The sequence below is a fragment of the Chiloscyllium plagiosum genome, chromosome 16 (assembly GCF_004010195.1).
Source record: "Chiloscyllium plagiosum isolate BGI_BamShark_2017 chromosome 16, ASM401019v2, whole genome shotgun sequence".
NCBI classification, from domain to species: domain Eukaryota; kingdom Metazoa; phylum Chordata; class Chondrichthyes; order Orectolobiformes; family Hemiscylliidae; genus Chiloscyllium; species Chiloscyllium plagiosum.
Window position 1 is genome coordinate 6,911,463 of NC_057725.1, and position 15,884 is coordinate 6,927,346.

General features: G+C 41.4%; 1 protein-coding gene across 5 annotated transcripts in view; it reads left to right on the plus strand.

Annotated features, from left to right (window-relative positions):
* The window catches only part of LOC122557625 (protein kinase C-binding protein NELL1-like), a 954,605-nt gene that overhangs the window by 924,349 nt on the left and 14,372 nt on the right, over nt 1-15,884 (plus strand). For all 5 annotated transcript variants that reach the window (XM_043705393.1, XM_043705388.1, XM_043705391.1 and 2 more), the window contains one exon: nt 14,187-14,380. In XM_043705393.1, the coding sequence (XP_043561328.1) occupies nt 14,187-14,380 (194 nt within the window). The remainder of the gene's footprint in view (nt 1-14,186; nt 14,381-15,884) is intronic.

Sequence of the window (15,884 nt, forward strand, 5' to 3'; positions counted from 1 at the left end):
TCTGGATATCAAACCTACAGCTCAGCGAGCAAACCTACACCCTAAACCTCAACCTGAGCTACAAACCTTCACAAACCTTGCAAAAAATCCAAAATAAGCCCACAGTGCTCTGTACAGGGCCAGTATGATTACTACTAGAACTGTGTGTCCCCTTTACTAAATAGATTGAAGGATTGTTACTGAGTAGCACAGTGTCTGAACCAACACGTTAGGAGAGTAGTGAATTCACTGTAACATTAGGTACATAAAAGAAAATAAACTGAATAAAAGTCCTTTGCATTTAAGAGTTGTAAAGTCGTGTTGAGGTTGTACAGGATGTTGGTAAGCCCTCTTCTGGAGTACTGTGTACAGTTCTAATCGCCCAGTTTGGAAAGGATATTATTAAGCTGGAGTGGGTTCAGAAGAGATTTACCAGGATGTTGCCAGGTATTGAAGGTTTGAGTTATAAAGAAAGGTTGGATATATTAGATTCCCTACAGTGTGAAAACAGGCCCTTCGGCCCAACCAGTCCACACCAACCCTCCAAAGAGTAACCCACCCAGACCCATTTCCCTTTGACTAAATGCACTTAACACCATGGGGCACTTTAGCATAGCCAATTCACCTGACCCGCACATCGTTTGGACTGTGGGAGGAAACTGGAGCAAACCCACACAGACTCCACACAGACAGTTGCACGAGACAGGAATTGAATCTGGACCCTGGTGCTGTGAGGCAGCAGTGCTAACCACTGAGCCACCGTGCCGCTCCAACTGGGACAGTTTCACTGGAGTGTAGGGGGTTGAGAAGTAACCTGATAAAAGCTTATAAAATAATGAGGGGTATAGGTAGAGTTAATGGTAGTTGTCTTTTCCCTAGGATAGGAGATTTCAAGACCAGGGGGAACATTTTTAAAGTGAGAGGAGAGAGATTTGAAAAAGACATGAAGGGCAGAGAAGGTGATTCACGTGTGAAATGAACTTGCTGAGGAACTGGTGGATTTGGGTACAATGACAGTGTTTAAAAGACGTATGGATAAGTTCATGAATAGGAAAGGTTTGGAGGGATATGGGCCAGGAGCAGGCAGGTGGAACTAGTTTAGTTTGGGATTGTTTTCACCATGGAATGGTCGGACTGAAGTGTCTGTTTCTGTGCTGTATGACTCCAAGGCTCTAAAAGGTAATCGGGAACAAGTGAGAGATATGAGTGAGACCAAAACAAAGATAAGTATATTTTTTAAAGCATTTCCGACAATAATTAAAACTGAAGGAATGAGACTCCCCATCTGTTGAAAACGCAAATAGTGAAAAGTGATATTGGATAGCAGTTAAGTCTTTCCAAGTTGTGAAAAAGTGTACTAGCTTAGGCATGGACAATGCATTATATCGTAATCAGGTTAATGTGGCAGTGTCACATTGTTCCATAGGTAGAAATGTGGATTCTCACAATGAGGTACCATCATCCAGAAATATCTCAAGGATCTCCAGCAGCAACTTCCTGATCTTGGGCATTTTAACTGCACAGGCACAGTCTGTGTACGTTTCTATCTGAACTACGCAGCTAAAAGAGCAAGCACTGCTCGTCCCTCCATTTATTGCAGTGCGGTTTTAAGCCTCTGGCTTTTCTCCTAGCTAAACAGCAGCAAGCAGGTTTGGTTCTAGCTTAGAGGATAAGTTGCTAACAATAAAGTCACCTTATAATATGCTTGAGTATCCATTTCTCAAGGCCAATTTTTTGTTATCATGAGAGAATGTACCAATTTAGATTCAGTCAATTGAAAAGTTTTCCACATGGAAAAAGCTGTCACCAGCAATGAGAAACAGAATTGTGTTACATGAGTCATGTGTAAATATATTCAGTGGCTGAATTGAAATCTGCAAATGAAAAGTCTTTTATCAGTAAACATTGCTCTTGAGTTTATAGGTATAATTTTCTTTATGTTTAGCATCCTTGCATTTTCATTTTAGAGTGTGTGTTTGTGTTCACGCACATAAATGCATATGTGTGTGAGAGAGAGAGAGAGATTCTGTGTGTGTGTTTGTGAGCATGTGTGTATGTGTCTTAAAGAGAGATGGCTTGTGAGAGTGAGTGCGAGTATGTATGTGTGTGTTTGAGTGTGTATGAGAGCATTTCTGTTTGTGTGTGTGTGTGTTTGTGTGTCTGTGTGCAAATGTGTGCTTGTGTGTGTGTGAGAGAGAGAGCATGTGCGTATGTGTTAAAGAGAAACAGTTTGTGAGAGTGCGTGTGTGTTTGTGTGCGTGTGAGAGCGTGTGTGTTTGCATGTGTGAGAGAATGTGTTTGTGTGTGTGAGAGTGAGAGAGAGAGAGAGTGTACGTGTGTGAGAGAGAGAGTATATGTGCATGATCAAGAGAGGAATTTGACTTAAATCAGATGCAACTTCTGCTGCACAAGGATCAAACAAGATTAGTTTCCCACAGGTGGCTCAAAAACATTGCCTGGGGCCTGTTAAATTCACCAAGCTTCAGAGCAAATTAAACCAGGAGTGAGTATAGCCATACCTTCATTGTGATGCCAACAAGTTAAATTCCAAATCAGTGTATCATCAGCGTTTCATGTATTGACCGTAATCTACGCAGATAATGAAAGAAATATTCAAATCAATACAAATTAATGTTGTAATTAATAGTAGACAAAAGGACAGTGCAAGAGTGACATGCTATTTACATGAATGGATCTATTTAGGTCATCAATGATGTTGTAACTGAGTGATTTGTAAAAGCCCTTTTCAGAAATGTGAATTATCAGGGTAATGATTTTCTGAGGTACACTGTATAAACCAATGAAGCACATTTCAACAGTGGAAAGGTTATATTAGAACTAACATAGATATTTTTAATGACCTAAGGCAGGATCTTTGATGCTAATGATTTCTGATCAGTTATGAGGTGAGACATTCTGTTGTGAAGTTGGAGACCCAGGAGTCAGATCAACAAATAATTTTATTAGACAGCAGACATGAGGAATATAGGCATGTTTCATGTCTATAAACTTATCCGTAGGAGGCTGATCCAGTGCTGGGAGAATCATCAATCCAGTCCGATCCTGATACTGAGTTCAGCGTGCAGAAGATTTCATTTTTTTGAGCACACTGACTCTGGTCCCCCTTCTTTGACTAAACCTGTCACTTGTGCTGACTTGGCAAATGTTTCAAATCTGCTTCAATAGGAATCAAGGCTTGCAAAGCTTAACTCTTAGCTGTTCTGAATGCTGATGAATCCTGCATTTCTTACCTTGTTATACTGAATGCATCTTATTAATGTTTTACATAATATTACGCTCCTTTATCTAATTATGGCACAAGCTCTTTACATTGTTTATCCAAGGTGATGTGGCATTTCACCTCAACCCAATCAAACACTTATTCAACATCCTATGTTCAGAAAATGCTCAGCAGATTAGACAGCATTTATAGAACAGGAAGAGTTGAAATGTTGAGCCTATTGGGGTTGGGCAAGTGAGTGCACTGTGGCTGGGTTAAAATTATCTGCAGCCTACCCTCCTGAAGATGTCCAGCATCTGAAATAATGCAACACAAAATACTGCCGATGCTGGAGATGTGATATAAACAAAAGTGCTCTGAAGAAGAATCTGGACTTGAAACGTTAACTTTGTTTTCTCTGCACAAATGTTGCCAGACCTGCTGAACTTCTCCAGCAATTTTTGTTTCTGTTTGTTTCAGCTTTTTTTTTATCATGTAATGTTTATTCAAGTTTGGTATATTGCAGTAGTTAGTAACCTTCTCCATGAGTTGTACAAGACATTGGTCTGGCTGCATTTAGAATACTGCGTACAGTTCTGGTCACCACATTACCAAAAGGATATGATGCTTTGGAGATGGTGCAGAGAAGGTCTACAAGGATGTTGCTTGGTATGGAAGGTGCTAGTTATGAAGAGAGGTTGAGTAGGTTAGGATTGTTTTCATTAGAAAAAGGGGATTGAGGGCGGATCTGATTGAGGTCTACAAAATCATGAAGGATATTGACAGGGTAGATAGAGATAAGCTTTTTCCCAGGGTGAAGGATTCAATAACAAGAGGTCACGTTTTCAAGGTGAGAGGTGAAAAGTTTAAGGGGTATACACGCGGAAAGTACTTTACTGAGAGGGTGGTAGGTGCCTGGAACACATTGCCAGCAGAGGTAATAGAGGCAGGCGCGATAGATTCATTTAAGGTGTGTTTGGACAGATGCATGAGTAGGTGGTGAGCAGAGGGATACAGATGCTGAGGAATTGGGTGATAGGTTTAAACAATGGATATGGATTGGCTCAGGCTCGGAGGGCCAAAGGGCCTGTTCCTGTGCTGTAAATTTTCTTTGTTCTTTGTTCTCTTTTTTCTTGAATTGTCATTAATTTGTCTGTTCTTGGTCTCTCTACCACTAACTTTCACTGATCCCTTGTGCCTCCCTACTATTACATACATTACATGCCAACAATTTTGTCATGCCCTGTGCTTAATTCAACTATTTGGCCCATCATGAAATGCTATCAAAATTCCGCATTCAACCATTCAGTAGCACAATCAATAGATGCAACACCCAATGTTAAAACTCATCATACAAAACAATATGCCATCAGGACATTGATATATTCTTAATCCCTTCAGGGTAACTTCCTCGTGAAGTTTCTGTCTCTGCCTTGGGGTTAGCAATGCCTGAAGTTTGCTTCTATCAGTATCTACACAGGCCAGTGAGGGAGTGAATTTTGTTTTATTTTGGCAGTTATCAAAGACATCAGAGAACAAACATATGAAGTGACAAAGGTTTATTGGAATCATAGTTAACAGTGCTTAATCATCAAGTTTGCAAGTAATTAGTAGCTTGGGTTAACTCACAAAATCACAGAATCCCTACAGTGTGGAAACAGGCCCTTCGACTCAACAAGTCCACACCGACCCTCCGAAGAGTAACCCACCCAGACCCATTCCCTTACCCTATGTTTACCCTTGACTAATGCACCTAATCTACACATCCCTGAACACTATGGGAAATTTAGCATGGCCAATTCACCTGACCTGCACATCTTTGGACTGTGGGAGGAAACCGGATGGGACCATTCGCCGCTGCTGATTAGCCACTGCCCTTTCACCACTGAGAACGCTTCGCCACCGCCCATTGGCCGCTGAGGACGATTTGCCACCGCAAGTGTTTGTAACTCATTTTTATATATAAACCAAGAAAATTATATTTATTTCACCTCTTTTTTTATCAATATGTAGTATGTTGTTGTATAAATAAAGAGGACTGAGAAATATGAAAGAACAGGCGGGAGGGACAACAACCAGTACATATATATATTTCCGGTGGCGAATAGTCTCCAGAGGTCAAGCGACTCCAGTGGAGAAACGCTGGTGGAGAACCGGCAATGGCTAATCGTCACCAACCCGGGAGGAAACCAGAGCACCTGGAGAAAACCCACACAGACACAGGGTGAATGTGCAAACTCTACACAGTCACCTGAGGCTGGAATCAAACCCAGGTCCCTGACGCTGTGAGGCAACAGTGCTAACCACTGAGCCACCTGAAATAGTTAACAAAATTGTACAAAACAAGATGTCATATGACAGCATTAACTGTTTGCGATAATGAGTGTATATTTATGAGATTGGTGAGGGTTGTGAGATTAATTAAGGATTGATTCCTTAGGCTGACAACATGCTAACAGCATTAGATAGCTAGATAGACAGTTTAAAAACCCCTGGTTAGCAGTGTTTATGGAAATTGTATAATCACGTCTTTATGAACTAGCACAGACAAATTGGTTGTGCTGTCTCCTCTGGTGAACAAGATGGCAAGTTTGTGAGTTTTTCAAGATGTGGCCTGTTCCTCCTGGATCTCTGGGTAACTTCAACCATTCCAGCTAACAGCATTTGAACTACTTGTTTTTAAACCCAGTTAATTTGATCTCAGGGAAACAAACACTATAGGACTGTATTTTTCTCATTCATTCATGAGGTGAAGACATCCCTGGCTACATCAACACCTGCTGTCCCTCCCTGAGAGTCAACTGCAACATTGTGGGTCTGGAGTCACATATAGGCTGGACCAGTTAAAGTTGGAGAACATTAATGAGCCAGATGAGATTTTCCCAACAATCAGTGATGGTTCTGTGGTCACCATTAGACTCTAAATCCTAATTTTTCTTATTGAATTCAAATTCTCCCATTTGCCATGGAGGAAAAGAACACAAAATAGATTGGGAATTGAAGCCTTAAAATTCCCATGCCAAAAAAATAAATTTTGAAGAAACATGCTCAATTGCATCAAACAATTCTTAATGACTGAGGATTAGAGAGGTTAGTCCTTCCTGTGTCAATCTGCTCACATGGCTGTGATGGGATGCAAAATCAACATCAAATCAATGAAGGAGCACAGCTAGTCAAGCTATATCTCATTGAGTCTCAAACATCTCAGGTTGCAAACTGCTCTCAAACAAACAAAACATATGTAAGCCTCCCTTAATAAGCTGTTGCTGGGTTCTTGATCTTAAAAGCCGACATTCCATCATAGAAATTGAACAATTTGCTTTTACATAATTTTTAAAATATCTGCAAGTGTTATCACATGCAACTGAACAATACTTTACCCCTCAACCAAATTACCTGTGACAATTTTCACCTATTACCCACCACCAATAGATCATTTCCCAATTGATTACTCAGCATGCAATGTCAAGCATTTGCTTAGGCCTCTGGATTACAAATTCAGTTACATCATCACCATCTTCCATATGCTTTATTTTTAAAAGATTGGCGGTAGTCAATCTGCCCAGACGTGTTCTTACACATTTCTAGAGCAGATGGGATTTGAATCTGAGTCTCCTGGCTCACAGGTAAGGACACAACCATTGCACCACATGATCATCAGTTGGTCCCATGTCTTTTTTCAAAAAATATCCAGAAGTAGGGTTAGATGAGGACAGACAAGAGTCTCAAATGGAGTGCAAACTGGTTGGGCCCAATGGCCTGCTTTTTGCACTGTTTGCCAAATATAATCCAATGCAGGTATCTCCAATCAGCCTCAGCAGAAATGTTATTATACACCTTTGGAGAAGGAAGACCTTGAAATTGGCCTCCTGCCTCAGAGATAGGGGCTGTACGACTGTGCTACAAGATCCTGTTTTTATCTGTCATGGCTAATTAGTGTTCGTCTTTCCTTTCCTTGACCATCTTGGTTGGTTATTAATTCCATCTTAAACTCAGATTTAAGGCAATTTTTGAAACCCTTCCTTTAAGGCAGCAGAAGTTGAACTGGAAAGGTTTACAGTAGCTCCTTCTGAGCCAAGAGGCCAGGATTCAAGTTACATCATCTCTGAACAAGTTGATCAGCAATACTTAAAAGGACAATTTCTGTTATTGTGTCACACTGGGGGTTGTTTAATTTGTCAAAGCAATTTGCTTTGGGCTCTTGTGGCAACACACAATAGACAATGGGTGCAGGAGTAGGCCTTTCAGCCCTTCGAGCCAGCACCACTAATCATTATGATCATGGCTGATCATCCACAATCAGTATCCTGTTCCTGCCTTATCCCCATAACCCTTGATTCCATTATCTTTAAGAGCTCTGTCCAACTCTTTCTTGAAAGTATCCAGAGACTTGGCCTCCACTGCCTTCTGGGCAGAGCATTCCATACACCTACCACTTTCTGGGTGAAGAAGTTTCTCCTCAACTCTGTTCTAAATGGCCTACCCCTTATTTTTAAACTGTGTCCTCTGGTTCTGGACTCACCTATTAGCGGAAACATGCTTCCTGCCTCCAGAGTGTCCAATCCTTTAATAATCTTATACATCTCAATCAGATCCCCTCTCATCTTTCCAAACTCAAGCGTATACAAGCCCAGTCGCTCCAATCTTTCAACATATGATAGTCCCGCCATTCCAGGAATTGACCTCGTGATACACTGCACTCCCTCAATAACCAGAATGTCGTTCCTCAAATTTGGAGACCAAAACTGCACACTGCAATGTGACACAATGATGGTGTCCCTACCTCTAAACTAGATTTGTGATCAAGTCCCACCTGCCCCAGAGGTATGTAATAACATTTCTGGACATATTAATTGAAACAAAACCTTGAATGTTCAGACTGAATATTGTTCGAGGGAAACAACATTTGACTAATTTGCCTGAAATTGGAGTCATCTATTAATATACTGTTCAATTAAGTGATACAGAAGGAAAAGTTATTTTAATTTGGTCATCATGCTTGTTCCCTTTAAAGAGAGAGCAAGTTCTGAAGCATTATGGAATAGTAGCTGTAACTTCCTTTGAGGTTTTGTCCAGATGATATCAACAGAATGCAATGTATCTTCAGTCCCAGAGGAATTGAAAGGTAAAGCTACAAGTCCCATCATGGCGTTGTAACTTGGATCATGTTTTCCAGAATGGCCCATGTTTCCTGGGATTGCCAACATTCTTTTCTCTTGGAATGACTATCTCATTAAGTATTGCTATTGAAGTGCTGTCAAATCCAGACACATAATCAAGAGAAGAACAAGGAAGACAAAGAGCTTGCATTTCAAGTAGTGCTTCAGTGTGAAACTACACTGTTTCCTCATGACACAATTGAAGCTGTAGCATTGCTTTTTTTTTTGTTCGTTTACACTGGCGAAATCTCAAAATTCCATTAAAATCTAATCTAAACAACCTTAAAGCTGACAGCTCTGAAATAAGCAAGATCTGTTCATGCCATGAACAAAAGAGGTTTTACTGAAGAATAATGATGGTACCCCATGAGCAGCACAAACATTTGTCTTCAGTGAAGAGACTGCAAGGACACGCTGACACTTATTCTCAGCCCAGCCTGTGAGCTTTTCACCACAACATTCCCCAAAATAAAAGTTTACTTTTTCACTCTGAGATCTGACTCCGTGTTTAATTCTGGGCAGGATACTCTCACACTACGAAGCAAAATAATGAGCCTTTTGCTTTTAAAAAAAACTTTTGACATCATCGCAATTCATAAGTAAATTGTGCATTGAATGGAATAAGTTGCTCGTGACATGTAGCTAGGGCCATCTTTTTAGCAAAGCAGAAATTAAACATAAGATGCTTCTCAGCTTGTTTCACCAATTTAGCCAGGTTTAGTAAATCAGTCTGTAATCAGTTAAACCTACCTTCTCTCACACTGACAACACTGCAGGAAGATTATTTTTCACTCATTGCACCATTTTTGCTTTGCATCGTGAACTTAAGAAAAAAGCAAAGTGTAAAGCTGGCAAAGTATCGATTATTATATAGTATGTACATGTAACACCATTATGTTTGTTCATTCACATGTCTACTGTTTTTTTTAGATTAAATTTACTACAGTATGGAAACAGGCCCTTTGGCCCAACAAGTCCACACCAACCCTCCGAAGAGTAACCCATCCAGACCCATTCCTCTACCCTATATTTACCCCCAACTAATGCACCTAAAACTATGGATAATTTACCATGGCCAATTCATCTGACCTGGACATCTTTTGGATTGTGGGAGGAAATCCACATAGACAATGTGCAAACTCCACACAGACAGGCCCCAAGGCTGGAATTGAACCCGTGTCCGTGGCACTATGAGGCAACAGTGCTAACCACTGAGCCACCGTGCCCCCCTAAACAGTCATGCAGGAGATGTGGCCATTGCTGGCTAGGCCAGTATTTATCATCTATCCCTAATTGTCCTAAAGAATGTGTTGGTGAGCTGCCTTCCTGGATCTGTGTAATCTAGGAGAATTCAATTGGTACACCCACAGTGCCATTAGTTCAAGAAGTTATAAAACTATTCATTTCTTGGGCATTTATAAAGTGAAGCAAAGACTCTTGCTACCAATTGGTACAGCCTTAGGAGCTAACTTGATGTTTTACTTCTCATCTTAATACACTGTACCTGTAAACCTATCCTCTTGTACCTCTAGCTAAGAGTGCTGACGGGATAATGAAAGTCTCAGTAAAACTAATAGAGAGATTGTTACTTCTACAGAAGCAACGCAAAAGGTGGCTTGATATAGTGAGGAGAAGCTTACTATCTTTGTTGAAGTGAATATCAATTGAATGACAATCATTCAGTTGTTTGAACTGATAATAACTACTCATGGTCTAATCCTGGGGAGCTTTTATATTTTCAAGAACTTGCCTTCGCAATGACCCAAATCTTTGGGTAATCAATGGATCTTATGCTGATGAGTTCAAGCCTCAAACTACTATGGACATGATGAGCCCTTAAATCCAAAATGTGTTTTGTTTAAAAGAAGACAGCAATAGAGACAGTAACCGCAGAGGTCAATGGGGTGTTAAAGAAACTTCAAACAGACTAGACTGTGAACTCTTCTGACTACAAAGATAGTCGGGGGTCTGCGATCCCCAGTTCAATATCAAGTCCCCTCCTGTGTATTATGTCCCAAATTACTGACATGTTTTGATATTTGTTGAAGAATACACAAGGACAGAAATTAAAAAGTCAGTTTCAACTGTGCTGGAGTAGACTATTGGGACTGAACACTCTCATGTGTATCCATCCACAGTCCAATATCTGTGAAGGTCATAGTTGAAGGATTATCCCCTAGTTACTCTTCAGTGCAAGTGCAGAGCCAACCTCAGTCCAGTAAAACCATTAAAAAGGAAATGAACAAGGAAGAACTACTTCTCATCTCGAGTGCAGGAATCACCCTAGAGCTTGGAAAGCCTATTATTCAACTTTGCTTCTTTTGTGGTAACACCTCAGCCAATCAACTTGCCAATCAAGCAATATCCACTTCAGAGTCGAAGAGCGTAGTGCTGTAAAAGCACAGCCGGTCAGGCAGCATCTGAGGAGCAGGAAAATCAACATTTCAGGCATAAGCCTTTCATCATGAATGAGGGGGTGGCCAAAGGGGGTTGGGAGGAAGGTAGTTGAGAATGCGATAGGTAGACAAAGGTGATAGGTTGGAGGGTGGTTGGATAGGAAGGAAAATGGACAGTTAGGACAAATCAAGAGGGTGATGCTAAGTTGGAAGGTTGGATCTGGGATAAGGTGGAGGGAGGGGAAATGAGGAAACTGGCGAAATCCACATTGATTCCTTGTGGTTGCAGAGTCCCGAGCAGAAGATGAGGCATTCATCCTCCAGGTGTTGGGTGGTAAGGGTTTGGCAATGGAGGTGATCCAGTACTTGCATGCCTTTGGCGGAGTGGGAAGGGGAGTTAAAGTGTTCGGCCACTGGGTGGTGGAGTTGTTTCATGCGTGTGACCTGGAAATGTTCTCTGAAGCATTCCACAAGTAGACATCCTGTCTCCCCCATGTAGAGGAGATTACATTGGGAGCAACAGATACAGTTGATGACATGTGTGGTAGTGTGTGGAAAACGGCCCCAGGGTATTCAGCCTCTCTCTATAGCTCAAACCCTCTAACTCTGGCAACTTCCTTGGAAATCTTCTCTGAACCCTTTCAAGTTACACAATATCCTTAATGTGGTTTGTATGAATTTCAGCAAAGTTTTTGATGAGGTACCACATGGGAGATGGATAAACAAGATAAAAGCACATGGGATCCAGGGTAACTTGATAAGTTGAATCTAAAATTGGTTTGGTAACATGAGACAGTGGGTGCTAATAGAAGACTGCTTATGTGACAGGAGGCTGGTGTGGTACAGAGATCAGTGCTGGCTTGCTTATGGTTGATGTTATATATAAACAATATTGAAGAAAATATGAGGCTGGTTGATGATCAGTAAGATTGTGGATGACACAAAGATTGCCTGGGTGGCTGACAGTGTGGAGGAAGGTGCTAGGTTACAGGAGGATGTAGACGGATTGGTTAGATGGACATGTCAATGGTAGATGGAATTTAACCTTGATAACTGTGAGGTGTAGCACTTTGGAAGAATGAATAAGACAAGGGAGTACTCACTGAATGGCAGGACACTTGGTTAGCTCAGAGGAACAGACAGATCTTGGGGTGGTTATCCACAGATCCCTGATGGAAACAAGACAGGTTAATAGGGTAGTTAAGAAGGCATATGGTCCACTTTATCTAGCCCAAAATGTCGATTTTCCTTCTCCTCGGATGCTGCCTGACCTGCTGTGCTTTTTCAGTAACACACTCTCAACTCTGATTAGATTAGATTAGATTAGATTAGATTAGATTACTTACAGTGTGGAAACAGGCCCTTCGGCCTAACAAGTCCACACCGACCCGCCGAAGTGCAACCCACCCATACCCTTACATTTACGCCTTACCTAACACTACGGACAATTTAGCATGACCAATTCACCTGACCTGCACATCTTTGGACTGTGGGAGGAAACCGGAGCACCCGGAGGAAACCCACGCATACACGGGGAGAACGTGCAAACTCCACACAGTCAGTCGCCCGAGGCGGGAACTGAACCCGGGTCTCCGGCGCTGTGAGGCAGCAGTGCTAACCACTGTGCCACCGTGCCGCCCACCGTGATCTCGAGCATCTGCAGACCTCACTGTCTCCCGGTACACTTTATCAATCTTGGCATGGATTATTAGAGCAGGGAGGTTATGTTGGAATCGTAAAGGACTTTGCTTACGTCACAGCTAGAGTACTATGTACAGTTTTGGTCATTCCATTATAGAAATGGCGTGATTGCACTAGTGGGGATGGAGAGATTCATCAGGATGTTACCCAAGCATTTCAGTTCTGCTCTCTTGATAGATGGTACCTGACCTGTTGAGCTACATTTTCTGTTTATATTTCAGTTTTTCAACAGAATTCTGCTTTTCTTGTGTGTGTCATGACTGGTGGGACTGACATATCAAAATTGGTTTAGCAAAACTACTCTGTATTGGATAACTGAGTGTAAATAACAGCCAATATTCCAGTGCAGAATGACTTTGTTTTCATTCATTGAATGCGGGTGTTGCTGGCTGAGCCAGCATTTATTGCCCACTCCCATCATTGGATTGCCTCCCTCAACTCCTACAGCCACAACCTTCACATGTATCTGACTCAAATCCCCCAGATGTGATGCTTCCTTAGCTCAGATGGTTGGTTTGAGATAGAGGGTGATGCAAACAATGTGGGTTCAATTCCTGTATTCGGAACCATGATGTTACCATGAAGTCCCCTCCTTCTCAACCTCTACCCTCATCTGAAGTAGTGGTGACAGCCTGGTTAAATCACCACCAGTCATTGTGCTCTCTAATGAGAGAGCAGCACTGTATCAACTTTACTGCTCCATCGATTGAAGTATTTAGCTGGTGCATTGACATCATCCCCGAGAAGGGTGAAGAAACTCATCAGGAAGCGAATGAAGGCAGTGTTCAGAAAGGTGCTTAAAAATGACAGAAATATTCATTGATAAAATGTGTCAAATTCTCCATGTGGTTTCGATGGGTAATTGTGGGTAAACGAGTATGTGGGTCAACAAGATACAGCACATTGGCAATTTTACTCTAATGTGTTCAGTGTTTATATCAGCACAGTGTACTTAATAAGTGCCAGTTAAGCATCTGTTACATCTTAACCCCTAATCCTTAACATTCTTACAGAGTTGAACAATGACTCGCAGCACAGTTAATTGCTCCCATCAGCAACCCTCACAGTCTTCACTCTAATTTACTCATTTCCACTTGATTAAGAATGGCTACTTTCTGAATGCCATCTCCTGTGTTTTTTCTGTTTTCTCTAACTCCCGCCTGCTCCGATGATGAGAGGACTAAGCTCAGCCAAAAACAATCAAAACCCTCAGCTGAGATACTATGGCTATTGCTTATTCAGATACAGATGATTCTAAATGCACTCCAACTTGCTGGTTTCAAATTCTTCCCTCACAATTGTGAGACTGTCCAATTGAGTGAATCTACATTTAGATGGTGTCACAACTGCTGACGTGTAAAAAAAGTGTTAACTATCTGACAACTGAAGAATTAAATTTCATCTATGAAATGTAGCACTACATCTCTTCAGACCAGTGTTTGACAAAATACTCACTAAATTGATTCAGTTTGCAATTGATTGCAATTTGTCCTTGACTCATAGATTGGCATGAGGTAGGTAGCAAAGTCACTGGACAAATTGATGGTGTCACCTTGTCCTTGCCATGCACTTGCACTGATTTGTAACAGAGAGTATATACACAGGACATGGTCTGACAAAAGGTGAATCTTGTCCGGGACCATCCTGAGATCTGATGTCAAAGTCAGTTTCATTCTGTTACCTCTGCAAGAGCAGAAGCCAACTTGAAATCCCATCTTTGGCCCTTCACAGATATCGACGAATGTGCCTCAGGGATACACAGTTGCTGGAATGACTCGGTCTGTGTGAATCTTGACGGAGGGTTTGACTGTCGATGTCCTTTTGGTGAGCACTGCACTGGAGACTGTCCCCATGATGAAGGCTTGAAGCGTAATGGACAAGTCTGGACCTTGAGAGAGGATCGGTGTTCTGTCTGCTCATGTCAGGTGAGTACACATAACCTTATGGAAAGCTCACTTGAGGCATGGTTCATCACGACTCATACCCAAGCTCTCAGTCATCATAGATCACTTCACAAATAAGAAGCAATTCTTGTCAGGTATATAAAAATAAACCCTCCTAAATTTTAAATCTTCTATTTTTAAGGCAGAGCCAGATAAATTCTTCATTACAAAGGCAATGAAAGATTATTGGGAAAATGTGAAATGTAGTGTTGAAGTTAAAATCAGACCAGCCATGATTTTATTGAATCATTATCTGAGGCCATTTGAAGTGATGAAAATCTTGGTTCCTGTTCTACACAGGCACAATTCCCCTCTACTACTAATTCCCTGAATGGAGTCAAAACCTTAGAAGCAATGAACATTTTCAGCATAACTGAAACTTAGGAAGAAATATTTGAAAATTGTGGAGATAATATGGATGGAAACAATGATAATTGTACAATGTATAGAAGAGAATATTAGAAGCATCATAAAGAATGATCAGTCAACAGAAGTGTAGATATTGTAAATTTTGGCATTTTCCCTGTTTTTGGTATATCAAGGTTGTCACTGATGGTCTCTTATTAGCACATAAGAGTGCAATAGGACTTCAAGGAAGCAGTCTACTGCCAAACAATGTCAAAAGTCTTCCAGATTCCAGCTCAGGTTTACCCTAATTCTGAGCTAGAAATGAGCCTTTGTCCCGCGGCCCATTAAGTTCTCCCTGGTTTGCTAACTGACCATCCCTTAACTTATTCCAGACAATGGTCAGAAATAACAGCCCCTACTACTGACCCCACCACCACCACCACAACACCAGGCAATGTCCCTACTCTTCTTCAAAGAGTGTCATACAATCTTTCATGCCCATTTGAAAGGGCAGATGTTTAATTTAGCATCTCATCTAGAAGGCAACACTGCCAGCAATGTCTGTACTCTTCACCTGTGCTCCTGGGCCAATGGCAATAACATTGAGACTTGTCTCTGAGCAGAGGTGACTGCAGTAACACAAGGGCACCATTCGCAATCATAAACACCATAAAAAGGGAGCCAATGTGAATAATGCATCAGAAATACATTTGTGTCATCTACTAGAATTGGGATAGTATCTGGGAGATGGTGACTTGATGATAATATCAATGGCTAATGCTCTGAGGACATCTGTCTGAATACACCTGTGTCAGCCAGCAGTATTTAGATTCAATGGATAAATCTGAAATATAGAGCAAGTTTTTGTGATACATAAGAGCATATGAGCTAGGAGTAGGAGTAGACCTCATACTCCTCAAACCTGTTCTAACACTTGATACCTTCCGGTTGTCAGTTTCAGCTGTCCACTGTAGTGGCCGGTATATTGGGTCCAGGTCGATGTGTTTGTTGATGGAGTTTGTGGATGAGTGCCATGCTTCTAGGAATTCCCTGGCTGTTCTTTGTTTGGCTTGCCCTATAATGGTAGTGTTGTCTCAGTCGAATTCATGTTGCTTGTCGTCTGCGTGTGTGGCTACTA